The sequence below is a fragment of the Pantherophis guttatus genome, chromosome 6 (genome assembly GCF_059756535.1).
Source record: "Pantherophis guttatus breed Tessera chromosome 6, ASM5975653v1, whole genome shotgun sequence".
NCBI lineage: Eukaryota > Metazoa > Chordata > Lepidosauria > Squamata > Colubridae > Pantherophis > Pantherophis guttatus.
In genome coordinates this window covers 5,507,059-5,535,000 of record NC_142068.1, presented here as the reverse complement: position 1 = coordinate 5,535,000, position 27,942 = coordinate 5,507,059, and the positions used below count along the sequence as shown (strand labels likewise).

Sequence of the window (27,942 nt, the reverse complement as noted above, 5' to 3'; positions counted from 1 at the left end):
CTTAGAAAGGATGGAAGGCTGAGTCAACCTTGAGCCTGGTAAGATTCGAACCTGCAGAAATTGCAGGCAGCTGTGTTAATAACAGGGTGCATTAAACCACTGTACTACCAAGGCTCTTTATCATTTAATGCAATGATTCTCAAACTTGGCCTCTTTAAAGATGGGTGGACTTCAATTCCCAGAACCCTCCATTGTTGGTTGACACAGACCTGCTAAGTTTGAGTAACATTGATTTTTGAAGCAAGGCTCACAAATCACTGATAGACTTTTCTGAAACACCCCTCGCCTTGCGGCAGGGTGGATTTGATTTCAATCATGATTTAAATCACTTAGTAAAAAGGCTTGATTTAAATCAACTCGATTTAAATCATAATTTTTAAAGAGCAACTGTCATCTCTGCTACTCCTTTGACCCGCTGTTGACTCACCGATAGTCCCAGTGTTGCAGAATATACAGCCTCCTGCTACATAACTAAGCTCCATTTCATGCTGAATAAACTAAATGATTTATGTCTCTTAAATAGAAAACTATCTTACGATAGATTTTTACCCCAAAAGTTTTTTATTAAAATAAATTCGATAAAAATCAAAAAAATCTGATTTAAATAAAAAAATCCGATTTAAATTTTAAAAAAATCCGATTTTTTTGATTTTTTTTAAAAAAATCATTGATTTTTATCCACCCTGCCTTGCGGTGTGGAATTGTGCAGGTTGTGCAGGTTAATTCTTTGAGTGGTTGCATTAACGATATTTTTCCTTAAATATTAATGGTCCTAAGTACGGATATTTCAAAGTTGGCATTCTCTTTGTAAATTGCATCTGTAGATTTTTTTTTCTCCTTTATTGTTTCTTTGTTTTTTTCTTTTTGTTTTGCTCTTGATTGATCTTCCTTTATAATTTTATCCTATGCTATGCTCAGTTTTAAAAAAAAAACAACCCAGCACATTTTAAATATGTAGAGAAGAAGAAAAATGAAAGATAACTGCAGGTTCTCATCAAGACTATTTATTTCTATGTCGGCTTGTTCAAAAACAAGCCTACTTTCCAGTGGTGGGAGAATTTAACAATCAGTTCTCTGCCCTAATGACCGGCTGGGTGGGCGTGGCCATGGTGGGCGTGGCCAGGGGGTGTGATAGGCAGCACTCAGCCTCCTGCACCCCCCCCCCGGGGAGTGAAAACAGGCCGTGGGGAGGCCATGCCGCCCCCCCTCCCCACAGCACCCCATTTTGGGCCTTGTAGGCCTCCCTGCACTTCCCTGGGAGCCATAAAGGAGCCTGATAGTACAGTGGACTAAAGCACTGTTATTAACATTTGCTGCTTGCAATTGCTGCAAGTTCAAATCTCACCAGGCTCAAGGTTGACTCAGCCTTCCATCCTTTCAAAGGTAGGTAAAATGAGGACCCACATTGTGGGGGCAATAAGCTGACTTTGTATAAATATACAAAAGGATGAAGGCTATTGCTTTTTTAAAAAAAAAAATGATTTATATGTCGCCCTTCTCCGAAGACTCAGGGCGGCTTACAATGTGCTCAGCAATAGCCTTCATCCTTTTGTATATTTATACAAAGTCAGCTTATTGCCCCCACAAACTGGGTCCTCATTTAACCTACCTTAAAAAGGATGGAAGGCTAAGTCAACCTTGAGCCTGGTAAGATTCGAACCTGCCGTAATTGCAGGCAGCTGTGTTAATAACAGGGTGCTTTAAACCACTGTACTACCAAGGCTTAACACATTGTAAGCCGCCCTGAGTCTCCGGAGAAGGGCGGCATATAATTTAAAGCAAAAAAAAAAAAAATGGGGCGTGTGGGGACTCCTGGAAGGGGAGAGGAGGGGCGGGGCGGGGCCAGCCAACAATTTAACTACCGATTCGCCCGAACCGGCTGAATCCCACCACTGCTACTTTCTTAAAACACCATTTTAAAGCAATTTCTCTCTCTCTCTCCTGGCCTCCTAAACATTGTTTTGCAGATTTAAATCGGGTCCTCAGTTGCCTCTGAAGGGGCTGCAGGTCCTTGCAGATTTGTAAAAGATGCTGGGCGTCGGGGTCCTGGCAGATCCGAAGGAAGACCTTTACAAAGACCTCGCGTTTCCGGCTAGTGACGGTTCTCTGTTTTTCAACTGTTCTACTCCGTTGGCCCAGTTCAAAGGAGATATTTACTGGCTGAGACCTCAGGTTTGTTTTTGAAAATCCACGGTGGGTAAAACTCCTAGCACTTTCCTATCTGGACAACTGCCCGAAAGAACTGTCCATATTTTAGAAACAGAAATTAAATTCATGCCGGCAAAGATCTTCCCATATAGAGGTAATCCTCGACTTAGGACCGCAATTGAATCCAAGGTTTCTGTTGCTAAGCGAGAGAGTGGTTAAGTGAACTTTGCCCCATTTTACGACCTTTCCTCCCACCGTTGTTAAGGGAATCACTGGAGTTGTTCAGTTAGCCACATGGTTGTTAAGTGAATCTGGCTTCCCTGTTGAAATTTCTTGTCAGAAGGTCGCAAATTGAGGATCACATAATACCGGGATCTTGCAACCTTCCTAAATATGAGTCAGTTGCCAAGTGTTGGGATTTTGATCATGTGAATATGGGGGTGCGGCAACGGTCATAAGTGTGAAAAATGGTCATAAGCAGAGGTGGTATTCAGCTGGTTTGGAGCGGTTTGTACGAACCAGTAGCTGTTCTGCCCCAGCTATGGACCCGAAAGAACGCAGCACACACAAAGTCCGTTCAAATCTTAGTTTACTGAATAAACCAGTCTTTTACAACAATGGCTGTTAATTAATTGCATTAACAGCCACCAAGAATTCAAAGAATAATAACTGAAAGCTTACTATGGTTGGCAGAATGCCCAGAAGCAATTTGCAGGAAGCTGATAAGATAAGCAAGACAAGACACAAAGGTATGTGAACGGAGTTGTTCCCTGCAAATTGCCTCAGTCGTTGTTCCTCCTTAAATAGGCTAAGGGAGTGGCCAATTAGCCCCAAGCCTTACTCTCGAGGAGACCTCCTCCTGAGGAGCCACTCCTGCCTTTTGGCAGCTCTGCGCACCCGTGCATTGAGAAGAGGCTCCTCCTCTTTGTCCTCTTTACTTAAGGGAGCTTCTGGAGGTTCTGAAGGCCCTGGCTGAATCCCTGCCTCTGGCACCACATCTTCTCCAGCCTCCTCATTGTCCGACTCGAGTGCCAGCTGCACAAGCTGCTGGCGCAGCACCACACCAGCCTCCTCGCTGTCGGAATCAGCTACTAGCTGCACAGGCGGCGTACGAGCCACAACAGTAGCAGAAATTTTGAGTAGTTCGGAGAACCAGCAAATCAGGCCATTGGCTGGTCCCGCCCGCCCCGAACCAGTGGTGAAATTATTTGAAATCCACCACTGATCATAAGTCACTTTTTTCAGTGCCGTTTTCACTTCGAACGGTCTCTGAATGAACTATTGTAAAGCGAGGACTGCCTGTATGGCACAAAACGTTCAGGGGAAATTTTAAGTGCCTTTGATTAAACATGGTGATAACCTTACTATTTACCGGAATTCAAACTTCCTAGAATTTCCGGCTCAGGAAATTCCCCAACTCCACTGTACACATGTACAAACAACTTTCTTTCCAGCTGGAATGCTAGATCGATCTTGGTTCCCACTGTCCTGCTTTGACCGGGCTGATTTCTTGTTTAATAGTTTAATAGTTCAAACTTTGTTCACATCTTCACCTCTTGGCCAGCTTTTTAAAAAAACACCCACATTATATGAGGAAAATACTCTGAGAATGCAGTCATGAGAAGTGAGTTTAATTGTTATTTCATTTATTTATAAAAATGTACTGCCTCATTTTAAAGAGACATTGAGAGCGGTACCCTGTTTCCCCCAAAATAAGACCTCCCCTGATAATAAGCCCAATTGGGCTTTTGAGCGCATGGCGATAAGGCCAAATGCTTATTTCAGGGTTCAAAAAAATATAAAACAGGGTCTTATTTTCAGGGAAACTCTGTATATAAAAACAATAGTTTTTATTAATTTGGGGCCAAATTAATATATATCTTTTTAATTGTTTTTAATGTTTGTATTGTATGGTTTTTATCTGGCTGTACACTGCCCTGAGTCCCTCGGGAGAAGGTGCGATATATAAATTCGAAATAAAATAAAATAAATAAAATAGTGTAGGTAGAAGCCAGTGCAGTGCAATAATACAATAACAACAAATCTTTCTTTGCACCAATAATAGCTCTAATAGAATTAGAGTTGCTGGCAGTCAGGCGGCATATACATTTACGAAGGGAGGAAGGGAAAGAGACGGAGGAACAAGAGGGAGGAAGGAAAGAAGGAAAGAAAAAAGGAAGGAGAGAGGGAGAAAAGAAAGGAAAGGAAGAGGGAGGGAGAGAAGGAAGGAAAGGAAGAAGGAATAGAGAGAGGAGGAAGGAGAGGGAGGAAGGAAAGAAGAAAGGAAGGAGAAGGAGGGAGAGAAGCAAGGAGAAGAAGGAAGGCAAGGAATGGAGGGAGGGAGGGAAAGAGGGATTAAGGAACAAGTGGGAGGAAGGAAAGAAAAAGAAGGAGAGGAAGAAAGGAAAGGAAGAAGGGAGAGAAGGAAGGAAAGGAATAGAGAGAAGGAAGGAGAGGGAGGAAGGAAGAAAGGAAGGAGAAGGAGGGAGAGAAGCAAGGAGAAGAAGGAAGGCAAGGAATGGAGGGAGGGAAAGAGGGATTAAGGAACAAGTGGGAGGAAGGAAAGAAAAAGAGAGGGAGAGAAGGAAGGAAAGGAAGAAGGAATGGAGAGAGAAGGAGAGAGGGAAGGAGGAAAAGAGAGAGGAAGGAAAGGAAGGAGAGGGAGGGAGAGAAGCAAGGGGAAGAAGGAAGGAAGGAAGGAAAAAAAAGGAAAAATATTGCAAACATAGCATGTTTCCTCTCTAAATTCTCTTTTGTCTTCCCCATCAGGAGATCTGCTCTTCGCCTCGATTATTTTCAGACAGTCAACATGAATGGCAGGTCAAGCAAGGCATGCTGGGAGATTGCTGGTTTCTCTGCGCCTGCGCTGCTTTGCAGAAAAATAAATACCTGCTCACCAAGGTAAAGACCCTCCTGCCATCTGGGGTGCAGGCCCCCCAGGAGTAAGAGATTTCTGAGCGAAACCTATTGGCTCCATTCGATTTTGTTTAACTATACTAACATTTGCATCCCTGCTGCACCCAAAGTCTCACGGTTCAGGAATCTCCGGTTAAATGAAATTATTCAAATTAAGCAAAAGTGTGTATGAATAATAACAATAATATTCATAGCATTGATAATAATCACATAATAATAATAGCATTTGCTTATCCATCCATCCTAATAAACCTTCATTGTATAGTTAATCATTCTCTTAAACGTTTTAAGTTTCTAACTTCTGTTTCTGTTAAGTAACCTTTGGTAAAACGAGTCCCATGTTTAAAAATATTCTGTTTCTTCCTTCTCCTTTATGCTGAGTGTTAATCTATCCATCTCTGCACATTCTGATATTTTTTTTTTAATTACACTTTCATCTGTAGGGAATCTCCTCATTTTTCCACCCTTGTGAAAAACCTATCTATGTGCCTTTTCAAATACCCTTTGCCTCCCTAGGGACTAGAACCTTAAACACTCAAAGAGCCATTTGGACCCGTTTTCCACAGAAAAGAAAACACCGGGAGCCACAAAACCCTTCCTGTGCCTGACTGTTTCTTGAGCGGCCACAAAACTGGCATATGTAGTTGAATTAAACGTTCTGTTTTCTTCTGAAACTTTTCTTTTCTTGGATTTATCCGTAGTTGGCCTACCGGGAGTTGAAAAGCTCAATAAATCGCGTGCAGGCGGGTGGTCGCACATTGGCGGTTGTGACGCATATTTTGAGTGACAGGGAGCCGCAGCAGAGGGGTGAAAGAGCCACATGCGGCTCCAGAGCTGCAGGTTGCTGATCGCTGGACTAGAACCTTGAGATATTCGGAAAGGTTGAGTGGGAGGGCTTTAAGTACTCAAGTCTAGGAAACTGACAGCTGTTTCAACCAATCGCATTCGTACCATTGAGCGATTCTTCTCTTATCACAGGTGATACCTCCAGGTCAGCCCAGCTGGAAGGATGAGAAATACCGCGGCTGCTTCACTTGTCGTATCTGGCAGTTTGGCCACTGGGTGGAGGTGACCATCGATGATCGGCTGCCTTGTCTGGGGGGCAAGCTCTGTTTCTCCCAGTGCCAGACGGAAGACGTGTTTTGGCTTCCCTTGCTGGAGAAAGCTTATGCCAAGTATGTGATGGGCGTGGTCACTCTGGTTACAGGTGGTCCTCGACTTACGACCATCGCAAACCCCGAATTTTCCGTTGCTTTTAGTTTCACCCCATTTTACGACTTTTCTTGCCATAGTTGGTTCAGTGAATCGCTGAGGTTGTTAGGTTGTTAAGTGAATCTGCCTTCCCCATTGACCTAGTTTGATAGAAGCTGGCCATAAGTGACCTTTTTATGACGGTTGCAGTGTCCCGGGGATCATGTGATCCCATTTTGTGACCTTCGGACAAAGCAAAGTCAACGAGGAAATTTTGAGTAGTTGGGAGAACCAGTAATGGAAATTTTGAGCAGTTCGAAGAACCGGTAGTGGAAATTTTGAGTAGTTGGGAGAACCGGTACTGAAAATTTTGAGTGGTTGGGAGAACCAGTAATGGAAATTTTGAGTAGTTGGGAGAACCGGTAGTGGAAATTTTGAGTAGTTGGGAGAACCGGTAGTGGAAATTTTGAGTAGTTGGGAGAACCGGTACTGGAAATTTTGAGTAGATGGGAGAACCGGTACTGGAAATTTTGAGTGGTTGGGAGAACCAGTAATGGAAATTTTGAGTAGTTGGGAGAACCGGTAGTGGAAATTTTGAGTAGTTGGGAGAACCGGTACTGGAAATTTTGAGTAGTTGGGAGAACCGGTAGTGGAAATTTTGAGTAGTTGGGAGAACCGGTACTGGAAATTTTGAGTGGTTGGGAGAACCGGTAATGGAAATTTTGAGTAGTTGGGAGAACCGGTACTGGAAATTTTGAGTAGTTGGGAGAACCGGTACTGGAAATTTTGAGTAGTTGGGAGAACCGGTACTGGAAATTTTGAGTAGTTGGGAGAACCAGTAATGGAAATTTTGAGTAGTTGGGAGAACCGGTAGCGGAAATTTTGAGCAGTTCGGAGAACCGGAAAATACCACCTCTGGCTGGCCCCAGAGTGGGGTGGGAATGGGGATTTTGCAATATCCTTCTCCCAGGAGTGGGGTGGGAATGGAGATTTTGCGGTATCCTTCCCTTGCCACGCCCACCAAGCCACACCATGCCCATCAAGCCACTCCCACTGAACCGGTAGTAAAAAAATTTGGATTTCACCACTGTGTGAAGCAGTATATAAGTCCAAGTGCTGTTGCTATCGGATTTTTTCCCTTGGTTGCACTCTTTGTCCCTTGTCTCCCAAGGTCATCCCCGCTTACCATGACAACTATGTAATCCTACAGATAACAGGTAGTCCTTGACTTACAACAGTTCATTTATTGACCATTCAAAGTTACAACGGCCCTGAAAAAAGCTGACTTATGACCACTTATTAGCGTTGCAGCGTCCCCGTGATCACGTGATTTACAGTCGGATGCTTGACAACCGACTCACATTTATGACGGTTGCAGTGTCCCGGAGTCACGTGATCCCCTTTTGCGACCTTCTGAAGAGGAAAGTCAACGGGAAAGCCCGATTCACTTAACAACCGTGTTCCTAATTTAATAACGGCATTGATTCAGTTAACCCACGTAGCGAGGAAAAGTCGTAAAACGGACCAAACTCGCTTAACAAATTCCTCGCTTAACAACATACATGTTGGGCTCAATTGTGGTCGTACGTTGAGGACTAGCTGTGTTTGGATCTTTTTCTCCTTTCAGGGTTCACGGATCTTACGAGCAGCTCTGGGCAGGCCAGGTAGCCGATGCCCTAGTTGATCTGACCGGAGGCCTTGCGGAACGGTGGTCGCTGAAAGACCTGAGCCAAAATCCTGAACGAGAGCGGGCCGGCAAAGTCTTGGAGAAAACAGTGTTCAGACAGTTGATGAACCTGAAGGAGAAATGTGTCATGAGCTGTTCCGTCTTCAGTTCACGGCAAGGTAGGGGAAGCGGAGAATTTTACAGAGCCTCTTCGGCCTCTTAGAGAGCCTCTTGTTAGCCCTGTGGAAAGTTTCATATCGAAATATCTTTCATCCCTTATACCAGGGGTGTCAAATTCAATTTCACTGAGGGCCGCATCAGGACTATGGTTGACCTTGAGAGGCCTGGGCGGGCATGGACGACTGGGTGGGCGTGGCCTGATTGACGCCACTCACTGCGCGTGGGTGACTGGGTGGGTGTGGATGACTGGGTGGGCGTGGCCAGCTTGACACCACTCCCAAAACTGATGGCATGTTTCCTCTTTGCATTGGGTAGACTGGGCCAGTGGTAGGTTGCCCCCCCGGTTCAGACCGGTTCGCAAGAACCGGTAGTAAAACCAGCGGGAGGCTCCGCTCACCACCCCGGATGTTGTCATAGGCGTTGTGAAGTGGTAGTAAAGGTAAGTAGATGTTCTGTCCCCGTCCCCACACACACACAAACAGCCAGCCGGGGGTTAAAGAAGTACTCGGCACACACAAGGTTCGTTATCAGGAACTTGGCAGCAATACGATAACCGTCTGCCAAGTGCTTTACTACAAGAAGAGGGAGTGTTCCTCCACCAGATAACACCAACTAATACACACAGTTTTCAAAACAGTCCAGCTCAAACATGAAACCTTCAGCAGATCAGGCGTTGTCCAAAGTGACTAGCCAGAAGTTAGCTTTGTCCGTCACAGAGTCTAAATGGCCACCACACTCCCTTATATAGCCTGTGGGGTGTGGTCCAGTGACTCAGCTTAATCCCTGGCACGCCTCCTCATCTGCTGCAAACGTTTATCTCGCCTTCGTTGGCGTGGATCCAGGAACGACTTATCACCCCCATCGCTGTCATCGGAGACACCTGGCTCCTGGTCAATCTCCTCTCCCTCGGCAGACACCTGAGGCATTGCCAGAGAGGAGGGGCCTGGAGAGGGAGGCCTGGCCGGCTCCTCTCCTTCATGTTCGGAGCCTTCTTCCTTTGATAAGATGGGCTCGGGGATCGGAGCCACAACAGTAGAACCCACCCCTGGACTGGGCCGAAGCAACGTAGGTAGATTGGGAGAAACAACGCAGGTAGACTGGGCTGAAGCAAGGCGGGTCGGCCCCTTACATTTTCCAGGACAGCCCCATGGGCCAGATCCAACCACATTGTGGGCTGAATGCGGCCCACAGGCCTTGAGTTTGACACCCCTGTCTTATACTGTCTCTAACTTCCCTTCACTGTTAACGGAAACCATCGTTGACGGAGACTAGAAACAATTTAAAGGCAGTTCTTCACTTACCACCGTTCGTTTAGTGACCATTCGAAGTTACAATGGCACTGCAAAAAGTGACTTATGACCATTTTTCACACTTATGACTGTTTTTCACACTTACGACCGTTGCAGCTTCCCCATGGTCAGGTGATCCAAATTCAGATGCTTGACAACTGACTCATATTTATGACGGTTGAAGTGTCCCGGGGTCAGGTGATCTCCTTTTGAGACCTTCTGACATGCAGAGTCGATGGGGGAGCCAGATTCAATTATCAACCGTGTCCTTCATTTAATAATACAGTGATTCACTTCACAATTGTGGCAAGAAAGGTCGTAAAACGGGGCAAAATTCACTTAAGAACTGTTTTGCTTAGCAAGAGAAATATTGGGCTCAATTGTGGTCGTAGGTCGAGGACTATCTGTAATAATCTTTTACCCAGACTTCCTCGAAACCTGCAAATAAATTACCCAGACTTAATCCAGACGTCAAAGAAGAAAGTCTGTAAACAGAAGGCTAATTAAAACTGTCTCCCAAGGGAACCACACAACCACAGGATAAACATCACAGAAAAACATTCAAACTTTATGCCCCAGGAAGGACCATTTTTTCTGTAAAAATCTCTAATTTTTGGATCCCGAACTTTCAGGGTCATATTCTGTGCTCCTGAAATAAACCAACTGCTGTTGTGGCCCGTCAGCGGCCTGTGCAGCTAGTAGCTGATTCCGACAGCGAGGAGGCTGGTTTGGTGCTGCGCCAGCAGCCTGTGCAGCTGGCACTCGAGTCGGACAGTGAGGAGGCTGGAGAAGATGTGGTGCCAGAGGCGGGGATTCAGCCAGGGCCTTCAGAACCTGCAGAAGCTCGCTTAAGTGAAGAGGATGAAGAGGAGGAGCCTCTTCTCGATGCATGGGCATGCAGAGCTGCCAAAAGGCAGGAGTGGCTCCTCAGGAGGAGGTCTCCTCGAGAGTAAGGCTTGGGGCTAATTGGCCACTCCCTTAGCCTATTTAAGGAGGAATGCCAACTGAAGCAATTTGCAGGGAACAACTTCGTTCACATACCTTTGTGTCTTGTCTTGCTTATCTTATCAGCTTCCTGCAAATTGCTTCTGGGCATTCTGTCAACCATAGTAAGTTTTCAGTTGTTATTCTTTGAATTTTTGGCGGCTGTTAATGCAATTAATTAACAGCTGTGGTTGTAAAAGACTGGCTTATTCAGTAAATTAAGGTTTGAACGGACTTTGTGTGTGCTGCGTTCTTTGGGGTCCGTAGCTGGGGCAGAACAAGCTTCCCAGGAGCCGCTGGGATTTAAGCTTTTATAGTGGCTACCACGTTATCTCTTTTCTGCACTCCAGGGACCAGCCAGCTGGGAGAGTTCCACGCCTTCATTGTGGTTGACATGCAGGATCTTTCCAAGGTATCCAGGAAAGAGACAATCCTGCTGCGGATCCGGAATCCCTGGGGGAGACGCTGCTGGAAAGGCCCCTGGAGGGAAGGGTGAGTAGGCCATATGTTGACACCAGCATCTACAGTAGTTTTTCTGTCAGATCCACCATTACTTAAACCTCTAAGTAAAAATGATACATTCCAGTGGTGAAATCTGAACCGGTTTACTACCGGTTTGCTGGCTACGCATGTGCAGTGCGCACCACGAACCAAATGCGAGGTACGTGCACACAGTGCACGCCAAAAGGAGGCAAACGGCAGAACAGTGCGCGACGGGGGTTGATCAGCTGTGGCGCGCAATCTTTTTTTTTTTTACTTTTAAAAGCATTGCTTTAAAAATTTTTTAAAAAGCCTCTGACGATCGTGCTGCTCAGCTGTGATCGTCAGAGGCTTTTTTTTAACCTTTTAAAAGCATTTTTCAGGTTGTAGAAAAAATGCTTTTAAAAGGCTCTGACGATCCCAGCTGAGTTGCCTGATCGTCAGAGGCTTTTTTTTTTCTTTTAAAAGCATTTTTTTATAACCTCTTTGGCCAAAGAGGTTGTAGAAAAAATGCTTTTAAAAGTAAAAAAAAAAAAAAAGCCTCTGATGATCGCGCAGCTCAGCTGAGCATGGGTGGGGAGGCGGGGATTTTTGCTACCGGTTCTCCGAACCACCCGCCGCCATTGCTGCCGGGTCGGGCGATCCGGTCCGAACCGGCTGCATTTCACCTCTGCTCGATTTGTTGAGAAAGGAATAGTTTTATTAGAAGTCAAGTGTATTGCGATCAAGCATAGCCAGAACTGAGAATCGCGTGCCAAAATCCCTAAATTCCCTCCCCTATATGCATGCCATTTCGATTAAAAGGGATGCGGCGGCTCAGTGGCTAAGACGCTGAGCTTGTCAATCAAAAAGTCGGCAGTTCAGTGGTTCGAATCGGGGTGGGTTCTAAAAATTTTTACTACTGGTTCTGTGGGCGTGGCTTATTTTGTGGGCATGGCTTGATGGTCATGTGACAATTCTTTAGGATTTAGCAGAGGTACTGGTCTACCAGGCTTTTAACTGCTTGCAGAGCTGTACCGGTCTACCCATTTATTTTTTCAGGCACTGGTCTACTCATGTATTTTTGCAGGTACTGGTCTACCCATTTGTTTTTGGAGGCACCGGTCTACCCATTTATTTTTGCAGGCACCGGTCTACTCATGTATTTTTGCAGGTACTGGTCTACCCATTTGTTTTTGGAGGCACCGGTCTACCCATTTATTTTTGCAGGCACCGGTCTACTCATTTGTTTTGGAGGCATTGGTCTACCACCAAACTGCCTTTTACCACTGATCAGCTGTAGGGTGGCCCTTTGAAGCCCCGCAGCAAGAGTTTATTTTCCTTATAGCTCATCAGCTGGGACTCAGGAGGCAGCAATAGATTGGGGGTGGGGCCAAATAAAAGGTCAGAATAACGCGTGGGGTGGGTGGGTGGGCAGAACCGGTTCGGTGACGTCATATCGTCACCGCTACCGGCTCAGCGGAACCGGGCAGAACCGGGAGGAACCCACCACTGGTTCGAATCCCTAGTGCCGTGTAACGGGGTGAACTCCTGTAACTTGTCCCATCTTCTGCCAACCTAGCAGTTGAAAAACACATAAAAAATGCAAGTAGAAAAATAGGGACCACCTTTGGTGGGAAGGTAACAGCGTTCCATGCTCCTTTGGCGTTGAGTCATGCCGGCCACATGACCACGGAGACGTCTTCGGACAGCGCTGGCTCTTTGGCTTTGAAACGGAGATGAGCACTGCCCCCTAGAGTCAGGAACAACTAGCACATATGTGCAAGGGGAACCTTTACCTTTACAATATTTATGGTATTGTAAGCTGCTACAACCAGTTATGTTTTGTAACCGTATTAATATTCACTGTGATTTCTGGTCTTCAGAGGGCCAGGATGGAATCAATTGGATCCGGTGGTGGGCGCTGAACTTTTATCCCAGCTACAGGAAGGAGACTTTTGGGCTGAAGAAGAGGAATTTTTCATGGAATTTGATGAGGTCATCACCGGATACCCTGTCACAGAAGAAGGACAGCTTCAGAGCCTTTACACTGGTAGGTGGTGCCGGAAAAGAGCAAGTTTTTAAAAGAAAAGACCTTTTTGCTAAATACAAGTACAGATAGTCTGTATAGATTCTCAAGTCATCTAAGTCATGGTTGTCCCAAAGGTCCTTCAACGACCCTCTAAAAAGGATGCAAATGACCAGCTTTGTGTGCAAGGAGTATAAATCCTTCCATTCCCCACCATCCAGTCAGAGCTGAGGAAGCTTCTTGAATGAGAAGCGAAATGTCTTCGAAGAAAAAACAAGAAAGTCCAGTTGCCTCCTGAAAAAGCACCTTTGGGACACAAGTACAGATAATCCTTGACCTACAACAGTTTGTTTAGTGACCTTTCAAAGTTACAACCGCACTGAAAAAAAGTGACTTGTGACCGTGTGAAAAACTTCACAATCGTCACAGCCTTGGTCACATGATCCAAATTCGGACGCTCGGCCACCGAATGGACGATGCTTGCGGTGTCCCGGGGTCCCGCAATCCCCTTTTGCGACTTTCTGAATGAGGAAGCCAGATTCACTTAACCACCGTGTCACTCATTACAGATTATACAGATTAAGAGTTGGAAGGGACCTTGTAGGTCATCTAGTCCAACCCCCCACCCAAGCAGGAGACCCTACACCAGTGATGGCTAACCTTTTTGCCATTGCATGCCAGGAAGGGGGTGGGGGTGGGGTTCACACGTGCATGTGCCCACATCCATAATTCTATATGCCCCGCCCTGCGCATGTGTGTGCGACCCCCCCCACCCGCTCCTGGCATGCGATGGCCCGGTAGGCCCGTTTTTCTTTCTCACCTGGCTCCAGATCCTCTCTATGCATCTGGGGAGGGCGAAAACAGCCTTCCCCACCACCTCAGAGGTCATCCAGAGGCAGGAAGTGTCAGGTTTTGATATCGTCTCAAATAAAATAAATTGAATTTCCAAACAGATAGTCTTTGAAGAAATCTTTCATTTTATTAAGCACGACAATCTGCCCCCGATCGTGCCGTGGCCAACTCTGACTTCCTGACCTAAAACCCTCCCTTTCCGTTCCCCAAATCTCTGCGTCTCATTGGCCTTCTTCCAAATCACTCTCCCCATATCTACTACTTAAGCTCCCAGGAATGTCCCCTCTCCCATCTCATCTCCTAGGGGATATTATCTTCAGGGAAAATAAGTAGGTGAAATGTCAAGCGTCCTCTTGCCAGCTGCCCCCTCTTCTCCTTCTTATGTCAGCCCTAGAGTAAATGCAGGTTGAAGTGCTGACAGGAAACAGCCTGTTTCCCTACTTCTGGTGGGCCCAGAAGGCCCGAAAATCAGCTGGCCGGAGCTGAGCTGGCGTGCCAGGCGACATGGCTCCACGTGCCACCTGTGGCACACGTGCCATAGGTTCGCCATCACGGCCCTACACCATTTCTGACAGATGGCAGTCCAGTCTCTTCTTGAAAGCCTCCAGTGATGAAGCTCCCACAACTTCCAAAGGCAACTTCTGAAGGTTCCATGGGTTGATTGTTCTCACTGTCAGAAAATTTCTCCTTATTTCTAGGTTGAATCTCTCCTTGATCAGTTCCCATCCATTATTCCTTCTCTAGCTTTCGGGTGTTTTGGAAAATAGGTTGACCCTCCTCCTTTCTGTGGCAGCCCCTCAAATATTGGAAGATGCTATCCTGTCTCCCCTGGTCCTTCTCTTCACTAGACTAGCCATGCCCAGTTCCTGCAACCGTTCATTGTATGTTTTAGCCTCCAGTCCCCTCATCATCCTGGTTGCTCTAGATTGATCAATGGGGCAACATTCACTTAACAAATGTCTCACATATCTAGATCCGTTCCAGTCGGGCTTCAGGCCTGGGTACAGCACGGAAACGGCATTGGTCGCGTTGGTTGATGATCTCTGGAGGGTTCGGGAAGGGGGTGCTCCTCTGTCCTGGTCCTGTTAGACCTCTCAGCGGCTTTTGATACCATCGACCATGGTATCATGCTGCACCGGTTGGAAGAGTTGGGGGTGAGAGGCACCGTACTACAGTGGTTCTCCTTTCTCTCCGACTGGTCGCAGTCTGTGTTGACGGGGGCAGAGGTCGACCCCGAGGCCCCTTATATGTGGGGTGCCACAAGGATCGGTCCTCTCGCCCCATTTGTTCAACATTGATGTAAAGCCGCTGGGCGAGATCATCCGTGGTTTTGGGGTGGAATACCATCAGTACGCTGATGACACCCAGCTGTACATCTCCACCCCAGACCACCCCAACGATGCCCTTGAAGTGATGTCCCGGTGCCTGGAGGCCGTACGGATCTGGATGGGGAGGAACAGGCTCAGGCTCAACCCATCCAAGACCGAGTGGCTGTGGTTTCCAACGTCCCGGTATAGTCAGCTGCAGCCATCGCTGACTATTGGGGACGAATCATTGGCCCCCACGGAAAGGGCTCGCAACTTGGGTGTCCTCCTGGATTCACGGCTGTCTTTAGAAGAGCAGTTGACGGCCGTGGCCGGGAGGATTTTTCATCAGGTTCGCCTGATCCACCAGTTGCATCCCTTTCTAGATCGGGACTCCTTACGCATGGTCACTCATGCCCTCGTCACTTCCTGTCTGGACTATTGTAACGCTCTTTACATGGGGCTCCCCTTGAGGAGCACTTGGAGGCGCCAACTGGCGCAGAGTGCGGCCGTGCGGGTGGTGATGGGAGCTACGTGGCGCTCCCATGTAACACCTCTCCTGCGCAAGCTGCACTGGCTCCCGGTGGTCTTCCGAGTGCGCTTCAAGGTTTTGGTTATCACCTTTAGAGCGCTCCATGGCTTAGGACCTGGCTATTTACGGGACCGCCTGCTACCACCAATAGCCTCCCACCGACCAGTACGCTCCCATAGAGAGGGACTCCTCCGGGTGCCGTCAGCCAAACAATGTCGACTGGCGGCCCCCAGGGGGAGAACCTTCTCTGTGGGGGCACCTACTATCTGGAACGAGCTCCCCCCGGAGATACGGAGGATCCCGGATCTGCATACCTTCCGTCGCGCGCTCAAGACTTTCTTGTTTCATCAGGCTGGCCTGACCAAAGTCTTTCCCCTTTTTAAATGGAAATTTTAAATTTGGTTTTAAAGTATTGGGGTTTTAAATTCAGCCAAATTATTTAATTCGTTTTATTCTATTTTAAATTTTGTATTTATATTGTTTTATTTTATGGCTGTTCACCGCCCTGAGTCCTTCGGGAGTAGGGCGGTATAAAAATTCAATAAAACTAAACTAAACTAAACTAAACTTAGCAACAGAAGATTTGGGCTCAATTGTGGTGGTAAGTCAACAGTCCTGTTTTAAGAAGAAGAGAACAAAGGAGGTACCGCCTAACAACATCCAAAAATGAGGCTGAGACAACTGTTCTCTAATCATCCTTCTCTTCACTAAACTCTGCACATGTGCAGAAACAAAGATCTGAGGCAAGAGAGATGGAGATTTCCTTTTAATAAGAGACATTTTTAAAGCCTATCTGTAGCTTGGCTATTCAGCTATAGGTAATACTCGATTTACGACCACAATCAAGCCGAAGTTCTCTGTTGCTAAATGAGACAGTAGTAACATGAATTCCCCCCCCCCATTGTACGACCTTTCTTGCCACAGTTGTTAAGTGAATCACTGCAGTTGTTAAACGAGTAACACTCTTGTACAGGGCATCTGGCTTCCTCACTGACTTTGCTTGTCAGAAGGTCGTAAAAGGGGATCATGTGACACCCCTCCCCCCCCCGAGACATGGCAACTGTCATAAATACGAGCCAGTTGCCAAGTGTCTTTGAGTTTGGATCATGTGAACCGCGGGGGAACGGTCATAAGTGTGAAAAACGGCCGTAAGTCACTTTATCCAGTGACGTTAAACAGTCATTAAATGAACCGTTGTAAGTTCGAGGACTAACCTGTATTACTTTTTCGTTAGATGCCTTCTGTGTCTCGCTTGCCTGAGTTCTCTTTGCCGACAAAGAAAGTCCTTTGCGAAAAGTTTTGTTACTTGAAATGTCTCGGAATATTAATATTAAAAGTTTCATTCCCCTCCAGTAGCAGGAGAGTTGTGATGAGTACCGTATTTTTCGGATTATAAAACGCACTTCCTCACCCCCCAAAAGAGGATGAAAATTTGGGTGCGTCTTATATACTGAATGTTGCCTCGCCCACCTGCCAGCCCCCCGGAAAATGAGGTGTGCGGAGGTGGCAATAGGCTATGGCAATCCCTGCAGCCTGAAACAGTTGATCTTTCGGAGGCTGATCCAACCGACAATCAGCTGCTTGTGCTAATCAGGCTGTGCTGAAGCTGAAGCTAAAACGGACTGTTTGCTGCAAGGAGGCAAAATGCTGGGAGGCATATTTTTTTTTCTTGTGCTAATCAGGCTGTGCTTAAAATGAAAATGAAACTGAAACAGACTGTTTGCTGCAAGGAAGCAAATTGCTGGAAGGCAGATTTTTTTTCTTGTGCTAATCAAGCTGTGCTTAAAATGAAAATGAAAATGAAACAGGCTGTTTGCTGTTTGCTGCAAGGAGGCAAATTGCTGGGAGGCAGATTTTTTTTTCTTGTGCTAATCAGGCTGTGCTTAAAATGAAAATGAAAATGAAACAGGCTGCTGTTTGCTGCAAGGAGGCAAATTGCTGGGAGGCGGAGGCAGATTTTTGTGTGTGTGTTTTCCTCCTCAAAAAAGGTAGGTGCGTCTTATAGTCCAGAGCGTCTTATACTCCCAAAAATATGATATCTTTTTTTTCCCCTCTCATTCAGACAAAGTGCTGAGCCACACGCAGAAGCTGTATGGGTCCTGGGTGCGAGGGCAGTCTGCGGGGGGTTGCCGTAACAACAGCACCTTCCCCACGAACCCCAAATTCTGGCTGAGAGTCTGCGAGCAGAGCGAGCTGTGCATTGCCCTCCTACAGAAGCCCCGGAAGCACAGCACCGATTGGGCTGGCAGGATTCGCGCCTGGCCTCGCCTCCCGGAAACCGACCCCTCCTTGGTGGATAACGTCCGAGGGAAGAATTACCATGCCGTGGGCTTGCACATATGGAAGGTAGGAAAGATGAGCTGGCTGCGCAGGCAGACGGAGTCCTTTCCGTTTTCCTGGAAGTAAGATTCTAGTCCTCAAGATTGCCGAGAGAAATGAATCCAGGTGAATGCTGGGACGCGAAGCTCGTGCAGTTTGAGGAGGAAAATGGAATAGGATTTTTGTGATGTGTCCTAAGAGCTTTGGCATCTGAATAACTGTTCCTGAAGTTGATAGTACAGATAATCCTTGATTTACAACAGTTCGTTTAGTGACCAAAGTTAAAACAGCTTATAAACGACTTATGACTATTTTTCACACTTACGACCTTTGTAGCATCCCCTTGGTCATGTGATTTACATTTAGATGATCACGTGATCATCCTTCGCGATGTTCTGACATGCAAAGACAATGGAGAAGCCCGATTCACTTAACAACTGGGTTACTAATTTAATAAAGGCCAGTGATTCACTTAACAAAAGTGGCAAGAAAAGTCGTAAAATGGGGCAAAACTCCCTTAACAAATGTCTCACTTAGCAACATAAATTCTGGGCTGGGCTCAATTGTGGTTGTAAGTCGAGAACTACCTGTGAGACCTTTGTCAAGTGAGTTCTGCCTCATTTTACGACCTTTCTTGCCACAGTTGTTAAGTGAATCACTGCAGTTGTTAAGTCAGCAGCCCGGTTGTTATGTGAATCCAGCTTCCCCGTTGATTTATGCTTGTCAGAAAGTCATAAAAGGCGATCACATGACTTTGGGGCACATCAGCGGTCAGTAAGTATGAACCAGTTGCCAAACATCTGAATTTTGATCACACGTTCATCGGGATGCGGCAAAGGTTGTACCTGTGAAAAATGGTCATAAGTCACTTTTTTCAAGGCTATTGTAACTTTGAGTGGTCACTAAATGCAGTGTTGTAAGTAAAGGTATTCTGACGCAGCTCCCCAAACACGACAAACCCTCTGTATTTAATCAACGATTCCTTTAATTAGGGGCGCCGGCAGCCCCGGCAAAAAGTTTCTCTCTCACCACAGGCTAATAAGTCCATCTGGCCGGGAGATGAATAGTTGTCTGTGACATCTATTCATCTCCATCCCCTGCCTTTTATCCCCAGAGCTAATTTATTTATTTATTTATTTATTTTATTGAATTTATATACCGCCCTACTCCCGAAGGACTCAGGGCGGTGAATAGCCATAGAATAAAACATATAAATACAAAATTTAAAATAAAATAAAACGAATTAAATAATTTGGCTGAACAAATTTAAAACCCCAATAATTTAAAAACAAATTTAAAATTTCCATTTAAAAAGGGGAAAGACTTAGGTCAGGCCAGCTTGATGAAATAAAGTCTTGAGCGCGCGATGGAAGGTACGCAGATCCGGGATCCTCCGTATCTCCGGGGGGAGCTCGTTTCAGATAGTAGGTGCCCCCACAGAGAAGGTTCTCCCCCTAGGGGCCGCCAGTCGACATTGTTTGGCCAACGGCACCCGGAGGAACCCCTCTCTATGGGAGCGTACTGGCCGGTGGGAGGCTATTGGTGGTAGCAGGTGGTCCTGTAGATAACCAGGTCCTAAGCCATGGAGCGCTCTAAAGGTGATAACCAAAATCTAAGGTGGGACTTCACTAGCAGCGGTGACTCTTCCGTCCCAAGGACCGGCCCATAGATTTCCACTGCTCTCCTCTCCTCTGCCTTCTGCGCATCAGGCATTGGACCCAGCTGTTCCTCCTCTTCCTCATCAGCCACCTCCAGACCTGTGGCTGTTGACTCTCCCTCTGAGGGCTGATGGATGGCCCAGGCTCCACCTTTGTCTCTCTTTCTCTGCCAGCTCCATTCCCTCTTCCCCCTCGCTGACCCTGACTCCCACGCCTCCTCCTCCTCTGATTCAGCTGCTGGGGGGGCGGGGAGGCGGGGGCCAATAGGTCACAACACGAGGACTACCTGTATTCTGTTATCTGCTTCCTAGCTTCCCCCATGGATAATAGAGGGTTGTCTATTCTTTTTCCTGGAGCAAATCCTAGGAGTAATTTCAGAGACCTAGGCAAATACGGCTTTACTCCACCCACAGATTTTGCCTTTTCTCCCCCACCTGTGGTTTGCCTTGCAAAATTGAAGGCGCTGGAAGTTGGACGGTGTTGTGGCTCCGTTGCCTGAGCCTGGGCTATCGACAGATGCAGACTCTGAGAGTGAGGGAGACGAGTTGGCAAGGCCTCCCTCTCCAGAACCCTCCTCTCTGGCAATGCCTCCGGAGGACACCGAAAGCCAAGAGATAGGCCCAGAGCCAAGCACGTCCCCGCAGCCACAGGTGGACAGCAACGAAGGAGATAAATGCTGGCTGGATTCTCGACAGCGGCGCAGGGAGAAGCGTGCGCAGCAGAGGGGAAGGCGTGCCAGAGATTATCTGAGTCACTGGACCACACCCCACAGGGTATAAATGTGGGTGTGGTGGCCGGTTCAGTTTGTGACGAGCAAAAACTAGAAATAATCCATGATCTCTGTGTTACTGGACTTCTGCCTGCCTTGTCGGACTGCATTTGGACTAATCCTTGTATTGCTGAAACTTTGCCTGCTTTATCGGAATGCTTGCAGTCTAATCTTTGTTTTGTGTGAGTAAAGTCTGAATTGGCAGCTAGCCACTGGGTTGCTGCCAGCTTTATCTTCAAAGACTTTGTCGTGTGGCTTATTAACTCCGGGCCGTCTGTGGGGGTGCGTGTGTGGGACGGGGACAGAACAGACGGTTCCTTGCATGGAATGAAATGTTGCCGAACAACAAGTCCCTCTTTTCTCCCTTAATGGATTTTTTTAATGGGAAAATAAAATGCCCAAGGGCACGGGAAGCAGCACCAAAAAGAATGTGAGGTTGTTTGTGGGGGGGTCTCTCATAAAATTGCAGAATTTGGCTTGTGGGTTTGACTAGCCATCCTCACAAACTCAGAACGAAGCCAGCTTGTACAATATTTAATTTTGGGAGTTTTAAAAAAAATCCCAAAATGTGAGCCGTTAGATTGTGTCTCTCGCTAAAACCAGCATATATATATAAAAAAAATCAAACCACCATATGGGCGGTCCTTGGCTTACAACAATTTGTTTAGTGACCGTTTCGAAGTTAAAACAACACTGGGAAAAAAGGGACTGACGACCATTTTTCACACTTGCGACCGTTCCCATGGAACAAAATCCAGACGCTTGGCAACGGGTTCATATTTATGATGGTTGCAGTGTCCTGGGGTCAAATGATCCCTCTCTGTGACTTTCTTCCTGCATTCAGCCCCGTGCTGTTCTCTTGTCTTTCAGATTGAGAAGAAACAATTCAACCTTCCCAAGACACTCTCTGCGCCACCGGTTGCGAGCACAGCGTGTCATTCCTTCAACCGAGAGGTCCATCTTCATTGCGAGCTTTCTCCTGGGTACTACCTGGTCGTTCCCAGCACTTTTCTGAATAATACGGAAGGAAATTTCCTGCTCCGGGTTTTCTCCAGTGGAAGAATTTCTCTCAGGTACCTTCATCCAGGTGGGGTGGGTGGAATTGGACATGAGAGCAGTGTTCCGATATCTCAGGGGCTGCCACAAATACGAGGGAGTCAAGCTATTCTCCAAAGTACCTGAGGGTAAGGACAAGAAGCAATGGGTGGAAACTAATCAAGGAGAGAAGCAACCTAGAACTAAGGAGAAATTTCAAATAAACAATAAACAAACAAACAAACAAACAAACAAATAAATAAATAAATAAATAAATAAGACAAATAAACGTCTTGGTGGAGGACCAGATGATGCTAAAGAAATTATGCGACACAGCTTCTTTGTTGGAATAAATTGGCAAGATGTATATGATAAAAAGTGCTGCTTTTAATAGGATGAACTATTTCTTCCTTTTGCATAAAGACAGATGCAAAGAATGAATTAAGCAGTTCTTCTTTTTCCCTGCTACCCATCACCTCCTTGCCATCTAAAAGATTCTATAAACCACATGAAACTATTGTTTTAGACATCACTGGAAGAGAGATTTAAGAAACCAAGACATATATGCAGGGGAAAGGATGATTTGTGAAAATTGGAATGTAATGTACAGTGTGTTCAAGCCCATTTATTTCAATAAATGGTTGATTAAATTTGTGATGCTTATGTTAATGGATGTGTTTTTATTTTAGCTTTTTAATATAATGTGTTATTTTAAAATGGGAATAAAATGCTTATCAAATAATAAAAAAAAGAACTAAGGAGAAATTTTCTAACAGTGAGAACAATTAATCAATGGAACAACTTGCCTCCAGAAGTTGTGAATGTTCCATCACTGGAAGCTTTTTAAGAAGATGTTGGACAACCATTTGTCTGAAGTGGTGTAGGGTTTCCTGCCTAGGCAGGGGGTTGGACTAGAAGACCTCCAAGGTCCCTTCCAACTCTATTTAAATTCTAAATATATTTAGAATTTATATTTATATTTGAGCCTGAGTGGCGTAGGAGGCTAATGCCTCCTAAGGCAGCATTTAACATCCAGCTGCCTGCAATTACTGCGAGTTCAATTCTCACCAGCCTCAAAGTCAACTCAGCTTTCCATCCTTTCTAAGGTAGGTAAAGTGAGGACCCAGTTTGTGGGGGCAATAAGCTGACTTTGTATAAATATACAAAAGTATGAAGGCTATTGCTTAACATATTGTAAGCCGCCCTGAGTCTCCGGAGAAGGGCGGCATATAAATCAAATTTAAAAAAAAATAAAAAATGACACAGAGAGACAACACAGTCTGCTTCAGATGTATGGCGAGAAAAACGAATCTTGCGAGTTTACCAGAAGGATGGCCTGGGGAACAAACCTGTTACAGAATCTGGTAAAAGTCCAGCTAGAAATACTTCGAAAAACCAGAAACCGTGAAAAAGTCACATTTTTCAGCGCCGTTGTCGTAACTTTTAAACAGCCACTAAACAAAAAGTTGTAAGTCGACTATATTAAAATTTTAATTTAAAAAAAAAAGGGTTTTAAAAAAAATCAGGGTTGGGGAGTTAGGGACAAGAGAGCCTTGGTAGTACAGTGTTAGAGACACTGTAGTAGTACAGAGCGAGAGACAAGAGAGCCTTGGTAGTACAGTGGTCTAAAGCACCCTGTTATTAAGACCAGCTGCCTGCAATTACTGCAGGTTCGAATCTCGCCAGGCTCAAGGTTGACTCAGCTTTCCATCCTTTCTAAGGTGGGTAAATTGAGGACCCAGTTTGTGGGGGCAATAAGCTGACTTTGTATAAATATACAAGAGGATGAAGGCTATTGCTTAGCGCATTGTAAGCCGCCCTGAGTCTCCGGAGAAGGGCGGCATATAAATCAAATTAAAAAAAAAAAAAAAGAGAAGCTACATGGTAGATAATTTTTTTTTTTTTGTTCCTTCTCTGCCTATCTGTCTCCCCATCTCCTCCGTCTCTTGCAAGTGAGATCAAGCTCCCTTTGCTGGATAACACCATCCACGAAGCGTTCCCAGGAGGCGAGTGGGAGACGGCTCAGCTGGAGGGATCGTGGAAGAAAGGCCACAACGCCGGAGGCAGCCGCAACTTCCCCTCGTTCCACACCAATCCCTGCTTCCCTTTGTCGGTTCCCGCCGGGTTTGGCCAGAGAAGCGTCAAGGTGTCTCTCCGTCAGCACTGCCCAGATAACAAGTGCCGTCCCATTGGCTTTCATATCTTCCAGGTAATATTGAGGTTCTGTTGTGGCCTGTTGGCCATTGGCCCCTCCAGTAGCCGAATCAGAGGAGGACGAGGCGTGGGAGTCAGGGTCGGCGAGGGGGGGAGAGGGAATGGAGCTGGCAGAGAGAGAGAGAGAGACAGAGGGGGAGCCTGGGCTGTCCGTCAGCCCTCGGATAGAGAGTCAACAGCCCCCAGGTCTGGAGGTGGCTGATGAGGAAGAGGAGGAACAGCTGGGTCCAGTGCCTGATGCGTGAATGCACAGAAGGCAGAGGAGAGGAGAGCAGTGGAAATCTATGGGCCGGTCCTTGGGACAGAAGAGTCACCGCTACTAGTGAAGCCCCACCTTAGCTCTGGGGATAAAAGGCAGGAGGCGGAGATGACGCATTGTAAGCCGCCCTGAGTCTCCGGAGAAGGGCGGCATATAAATCGAACCAATAAATAAATAAATAAATGAATAGATGTGGCAGACAACTATTCATCCTCCTGCCGGACAGACTTGAGAGAAAAACTTTTTGCCAGGGCTGCTGGCGCTCCTAATACAGGAATCATTGAGTTACCATATTTTTCAGACTATAAGACGCACCTAAATTTAGAAGAGGAAAACAACAACAACAAAAAAGTTTTTGGCCTCCCTTTTTTCGGCCCGTTTTTCAGAGCCTTTTTTTCAGCCCGTTTTTGAGGCTTTTTCAGGCCTGTTTTTAAGGCTTTTTTTCGGCCCGTTTTTTTCGGGGGAAGAAATAATTATTTAATTAAAAGAGCTGTGGATATCCGAAGCATAAAATAATGTAATTATAGGGAAGACTTTGTTATTTGTCCTCAGGTTCCCAGTGACAACAATCATGTGAAAATGGCTTCCACAGCTTTCCTGCAATTGGAGCCGGTTGTTAGTTGTGTGCCTCATTGCTACTCTCAGGAAATAAGTCAGACATGTCGGCTGCCTTCAGGAAATTACGCCGTTGTCCCATCAACGTACTTGCCTGACACGGAGGGCAGCTTCACGGTGATTGTAGCAAGAAAGATAGACAGGTGAGAAGAAAATACTTCATAGCTATTCAGCCATCCAGCCTGCTTCAGTCATATGTGCGGGTGGTTATGGGAGTGACGTGGCGCTCCCATGTGATGCCCCTCCTGCGCGAGCTGCACTGGCTCCTGGTGGTCTTCCGGGTGCGCTTCAAGGTTTTGGTTACCACCTTTAAAGCGCTCCATGGCTTAGAACCGGGGTATCTACGAGACCGCCTTCTGCCACCAGTGGCCTCTCACAGACCAGTACGCTCCCATAGAGAGGGGCTCCTCAGGGTGCCGTCGGTCAAACAGTGTCAACTGTGGGGGCACCTGCCATCTGGAACGAGCTCCCCCCGGAGATACGGCGGATCCCAGATCTGCACGCTTTCTGCCGTGCCCTTAAAACTTTCCTTTTCCAGCAGGCTGGCCTGCCCTAACCTCTTTTTTAAATTGTTTTAAATTTTAAATTTGTCTTATAAGTTGGGGGGGTTTAAATTTGTTTTCGGGCCATGGTATTTAATATATTTTAAATGGTTTTTAATATTTGTATTATGTGTATTTTATCTTGGCCGTTCACTGCCCTGAGTCCTTCGGGAGTAGGGCGGTATATAAATTTAATAATAATAATAATAATAATAATAATAATAATAATAATAATAATAATAATAATAATAAGTGACAGCAACTCAAGTCTGGATGAGAATTTAAGGGGGATTTTAATTCTAATTTTTCTGGAGTGCACCAAGATGTTTGAAAGCCATTCTAGATCAGAGTTGGTCAGCCGTGGAATCTTTAATGTGCATGGAGTTCAATTCCCAGAATTCCCCAGCCAACATGCAACATGCAACATGATAAGATCCCATTTGATTATACCCCTGAACGGGAGATTGGGCTTGATGACTTCATTGGGCCTTTTCAACTCTCAGCTGAGGTATTTGTCATAATCCCCCAATTGTACTTAGTGGATGGATGGATCGATGGATGGAAGGGAGGAAGGAAAGGAGGGGGGAGGGAGGGAGGGAGGGAGGAAAGGAGGAGATGGAGGAAAGGAAGAGACAGGGGAGGGAGGGAGGGAGGGAAGGAAAGGAAGGAGATGGAGGAAAAGGAAGAGACAGGAAAGGGAGGGAGGGAAGGAAAGAAAAGGAAGGAAGGACAGAGGGAGGAAAGGAAAGAAGGAAGGAAAGAGTGAGTGGATGGATGAATGGATGGATGCATGGGAGGAAGCAAAGAAAGAAAGTGGATGGAGGAAGGAAGGAAAGAAAGAAAGGAGGAGATCAAGGAAAGGAAGAGACGGAGGGAAGGGAGGGAGGGAAGGAAGAAAAGGAAGGAAGAGGGAGGAAAGAAAAAAAAGAAGGAAAGAGAGTGAGTGGATGGATAGTGGTTGCCTGGATGCATGGGAGGAAGCAAAGAACGAAAGTGGATGGATGAAGGAAGGAAAGAAAGGAGGAGATGGAGGAAAGGAAGAGACGGATGAAAGGGAGGGAGGGAAGGAAGGAAGGAGAGGGAGGAAAGGAAAGAAGAAAGGAAAGAGTGAGTGGATGGATAGATGGTTGGTTGGTGGGATGCATGGGAGGAAGCAAGGAACGAAAGTGGATGGAGGAAGGAAGGAAAAGGAAGGAAGGAGATGGAGGGAAGGAAGACAGACTATGGGCAATGACATCCTAAGAGATCATCTTTACTGCTCCTAAAACATTGCCACTTCCTGCATTTGATTTCGGAACACGGGAGTTTTTATGCCATGCTCTGTGTGTGATGATCTGAGATTCTGCTAGTAATAAAGAACAAAAACCAGAAACTTGGAGGAATTCTCCAGGGAAGCCCGTGATAAGGCCCCCTTCTGCACTTCGGTCTCTTCTAATGAGGTTGTGTTTGCTTTTCTACAGGAAGAGCATTTGGAGCAAGGAGACTTTGGGACAAAGACTGCAAGAGGTGAGCTCTTCCTTCGTTTGGGATTTGGCACCCGGTCCATTTTGTCCGTCCAAAGAAAACAACGCAGCATTAAGTAACCAAAAAGTCATGGACCAAGGAGAAAAAAAAATTAAAAACAGCAAAGATCAGAATCCTAGTGGGCGGAAAAAGGAAACTACAGGCATGTCAAGAGGGGGTGCAGCTCTATTGCCACTGTGTTAAAGGGCTGTAAGAGAAGAATAATGTAAATGTTTCCAGCTAGTGCTTCTTTCAAGGCTGCCCCAAGTAAGGGACATTTCCACTAGGCTAAAACTCTGGCACATTTGAGTCTGTCCGCTTGGGGACTAGAACTCCCAGTCTCCTGGTGATTGGTCCAAAGTCACCCAGCCAGCTTTCATGCCTAAGGCGTGACTAGAACTCACAATCTCCTAGTAATTGGCCCTAAATCACCCAACCAGTTTCTAAGCCCAAGGCACAACTAGAACTCCCAGCCTCCTGATGTTTGGCCCAAAGTCACCCAGCCGGCTTTCATGCTTAAGGTGGGACTAGAACTCACCATCTCCTGGTGATTGGCCCAAAATCACCCAGCTGGCTTTCATGCTTAAGGCCGGCTTTCACGCCTAAAGCTGTACTAGAACTCCTAGTCTCCTGGTTTCTAGACCAGCCTACTATATCCCATCTGGAGATCTCATAGGCCTAATTTTCACACTCTACTAAACCATAAGCCAATTTATTAAGCCAACTAAGCATGAGGTTCTGAGATTGGCATGCAACCCTGGGGGTGTTTGCTGGCTCTCTCCATCTTTTTTACCTTTATATATTTTTCTATCTTTTTTTTTTTTTTACTTGTAAACCAAGAGTGGGATTCAGCCGGTTCAGCCCGGTTCGGGCGAATTGGATGCTAATTTTAGATCTGGTTCACCGAACCGGTAGTTGCAAGGACTGACTGTCCCCGCCCACTCTGCCCCTCCCCTCCCAGGAGTCTCCACGCGGCCTGTTTTGGATGCCAGGTAAGTGCAGTGCCCGCAGGGAGGCTCGGGAGGGGCGAAAAACAGGCCTCCCAGAAGTTCCGGAAGTCTGGAAACGAACCCGTTTCCGTCCTCTAGAGGGCCTCCGGAGCCCAAGAGAGGCCATTTTCGCCCTCCCAGAGGCTCGAAAAAGGCCTCCAGAGCTTGGGGAGGGCGAAAACGCCCCCGCCCCCCTCCATGGTGCAGGAGGCCGAGTAGGCCACGCCCACCATTGCCACGCCCACCCAGCAGCCAGGCAGAGAACCGGTTGCTAAAATTTTTGAATCTCATCCCTGTTGTAAACCACTCAGAGTCACTTATGTAGTGAGACAGGCTATACGTTTGATCTATCCATTAATGCGCTGGATTCCCACCATACCCCAACTATAGAACAAGCTAATTGTGATGTATGGTAACTTCTAAGTGGGCCACAATCCCGATGTATATTTTCCAAACAATTCTGCCTCTTCAGTGCCTCATGGTATAGGA

At 46.4% G+C, this 27,942-nt stretch overlaps 1 protein-coding gene across 1 annotated transcript in view; it reads left to right on the top strand.

The window, feature by feature from the left end:
- Positions 1 to 27,942, top strand: part of CAPN10 (calpain 10) — a 36,794-nt gene that overhangs the window by 4,290 nt on the left and 4,562 nt on the right. Inside the window, exons 3-13 of the mRNA XM_060684968.2 lie at positions 1,968 to 2,172; positions 4,918 to 5,049; positions 6,043 to 6,239; positions 7,883 to 8,100; positions 10,725 to 10,866; positions 12,720 to 12,886; positions 17,613 to 17,896; positions 21,167 to 21,369; positions 23,285 to 23,540; positions 24,357 to 24,562; positions 26,422 to 26,467. Coding sequence (XP_060540951.2) covers positions 2,029 to 2,172; positions 4,918 to 5,049; positions 6,043 to 6,239; positions 7,883 to 8,100; positions 10,725 to 10,866; positions 12,720 to 12,886; positions 17,613 to 17,896; positions 21,167 to 21,369; positions 23,285 to 23,540; positions 24,357 to 24,562; positions 26,422 to 26,467 — 1,995 coding nt within the window. The 5' untranslated portion in view covers positions 1,968 to 2,028. The remainder of the gene's footprint in view (positions 1 to 1,967; positions 2,173 to 4,917; positions 5,050 to 6,042; positions 6,240 to 7,882; positions 8,101 to 10,724; positions 10,867 to 12,719; positions 12,887 to 17,612; positions 17,897 to 21,166; positions 21,370 to 23,284; positions 23,541 to 24,356; positions 24,563 to 26,421; positions 26,468 to 27,942) is intronic.